This window comes from Myotis brandtii, unplaced genomic scaffold (genome assembly GCF_000412655.1).
Source record: "Myotis brandtii unplaced genomic scaffold, ASM41265v1 scaffold463, whole genome shotgun sequence".
NCBI lineage: Eukaryota > Metazoa > Chordata > Mammalia > Chiroptera > Vespertilionidae > Myotis > Myotis brandtii.
In genome coordinates, this window is record NW_005367694.1 from 2,259,434 (window position 1) to 2,261,149 (window position 1,716).

The window sequence follows — 1,716 nt, forward strand, 5'->3', positions numbered from 1 at the left end:
GGAGCTTTCACTTGGGAGGAAGAAGCCGCCACAACGACTGTGCGGACGCTTCAGCCGCATCAGCATGAAGCTGCCCCGGATCCCGCTCCGCAGGCAGAAGCTACCCAAGGTCGTAGGTAAAGATACCCGCACAGGGTCTGTGGGGGGACACCTTCTTCCGCAAGAGGCTGCTGGGAAATGGGTGTGAAGGTGTCGGTGTGGGGAAATGCTCTGAATGTTGATGTGGGTGGGCGTGGGGGTGGTGCGACGGAAGAGAAGGAAAAAGGGGATGATAATGTGCGCGAGCCCAGGGAGGACGATAGGAGGGTAGGAGGCCTAGGTGTGCAGGCAGGTGTGGGAGGCTTTGGGCTCTGACTCTGTGAGTGCTTGCATCTGGGGTGCCATGAGGGTGTGTGGACATCTGGGTCAGACAGCCCTCCCCCACTCCCCAGTTTGTAGGAGTATATGTTGGTGTGTTCACCTGGAGTTGTGGCACCTGTGCAAGGGAATTGCTGGCACCAGTTGGCAGGAGGGGGGTCCTGCCTGGATCCCCTGCAGTGCCCTGGGTCCTTTCTGGAGCCCTCCGCCCTACCAAAGGGCCCTGGGTGAGGGGTTCTGCTTCTATTGTCACGCTGCCTGTTGAATTGCCTGTGCCACCCACAGGCAGGGTAGGGCTGGTGCGCCATCATTTGTGGCAGGAGGGCTACGGAGGGCACAGGCTCTGAGGCAGGGCAGGCCCCCTGGCAGCCGTGCCTCCCTCTTCCCCTAGTGGCCCATCACGACCTGGATAACACACTCAACTGCAGCTTCCTGGAGCCACCATCGGGGCTGGAGCAGCCCTCACCATCCTGGTCTTCCCGGGCCTCATTCTCCTCCTTTGACACCACTGACGAAGGCCCTGTGTACTGCGTGCCCCACGAGGGTGAGCACACTCTGCTTAAGCCTCACTCCGGCCCAGGGAAATGCTCCAGCTTAAAAGATCTCTGTGCTCGGGGGTACAGGCATCATGGAGAGGGGTGGTGTGGGGATGCTGTTAACGGGGCGCTGGACTCACAGCTGAGGCTGCAGGGCGGCGTTCTGTGCTGCCCTGCGTTGAACTGAGGTGGGGTCTGGGGAGATGGGTGGGCTGTCTTTTCTCTAACCACAGCCCAGGTTCATTTCTGGGGGAGAGACCAGGTAGAGAGAAGGTTCTGGGCCCGAGTAGGAGTTGATAGGAGGGGAGGTCTACAAAATATGGGCACATACCTTAGCCCACAAGTGGCAGGAAGGAGCCTGCCTGGCTGAGATTCTGGCTTCTTTCCTATCCTGACCATCCACCTGGGTGACTTTGGGCAGGTGACTAACCTGGGCCTTAGAAGCCTTATCTGTTAAAGATGGAGATGTAATCCCCTTGCAGGTGTTAAAGGGTTACATTTGATGATGATGGGTGGCCTCCAGGCTGGGGATGTGGGGGGAGGGGGGGAGGTCGAGGCCAGCCTGAGGTTGGATGGAGCTTTATCTGGGAACGTGCTTCCACCCCCCAGCACTCAGCCACCGCTCGGGGGCTAAGAACTAGATTTGTGGTTAGCGCTTTGGGTGCCAGGACGAAGCACCAGCGAGGGCCTAAGAGAAGGCGAAGGTTTGAGCCTGGAGGCTGGATGGCTCGGGCACACTTTCTGCTTGCGGTGACCGCCCCGCTCATTCTCTGTCAGAGGCGGCAACCGAGAGCCGAGACCGGGAGATTCCCACCGCCCCAGG

The 1,716-nt window shown here is 59.8% G+C and overlaps 1 protein-coding gene across 1 annotated transcript in view; it reads left to right on the forward strand.

The window, feature by feature from the left end:
• Nucleotides 1–6: 6 nt before the first annotated feature.
• SCARF2 (scavenger receptor class F, member 2) overlaps nt 7–1,716 on the forward strand; it is a 17,865-nt gene continuing 16,155 nt past the window's right edge. Inside the window, exons 1-3 of the mRNA XM_014547028.1 lie at nt 7–116; nt 749–901; nt 1,671–1,708. Of these exons, the coding sequence (XP_014402514.1) occupies nt 65–116; nt 749–901; nt 1,671–1,708 (243 nt within the window). The 5' untranslated portion in view covers nt 7–64. The remainder of the gene's footprint in view (nt 117–748; nt 902–1,670; nt 1,709–1,716) is intronic.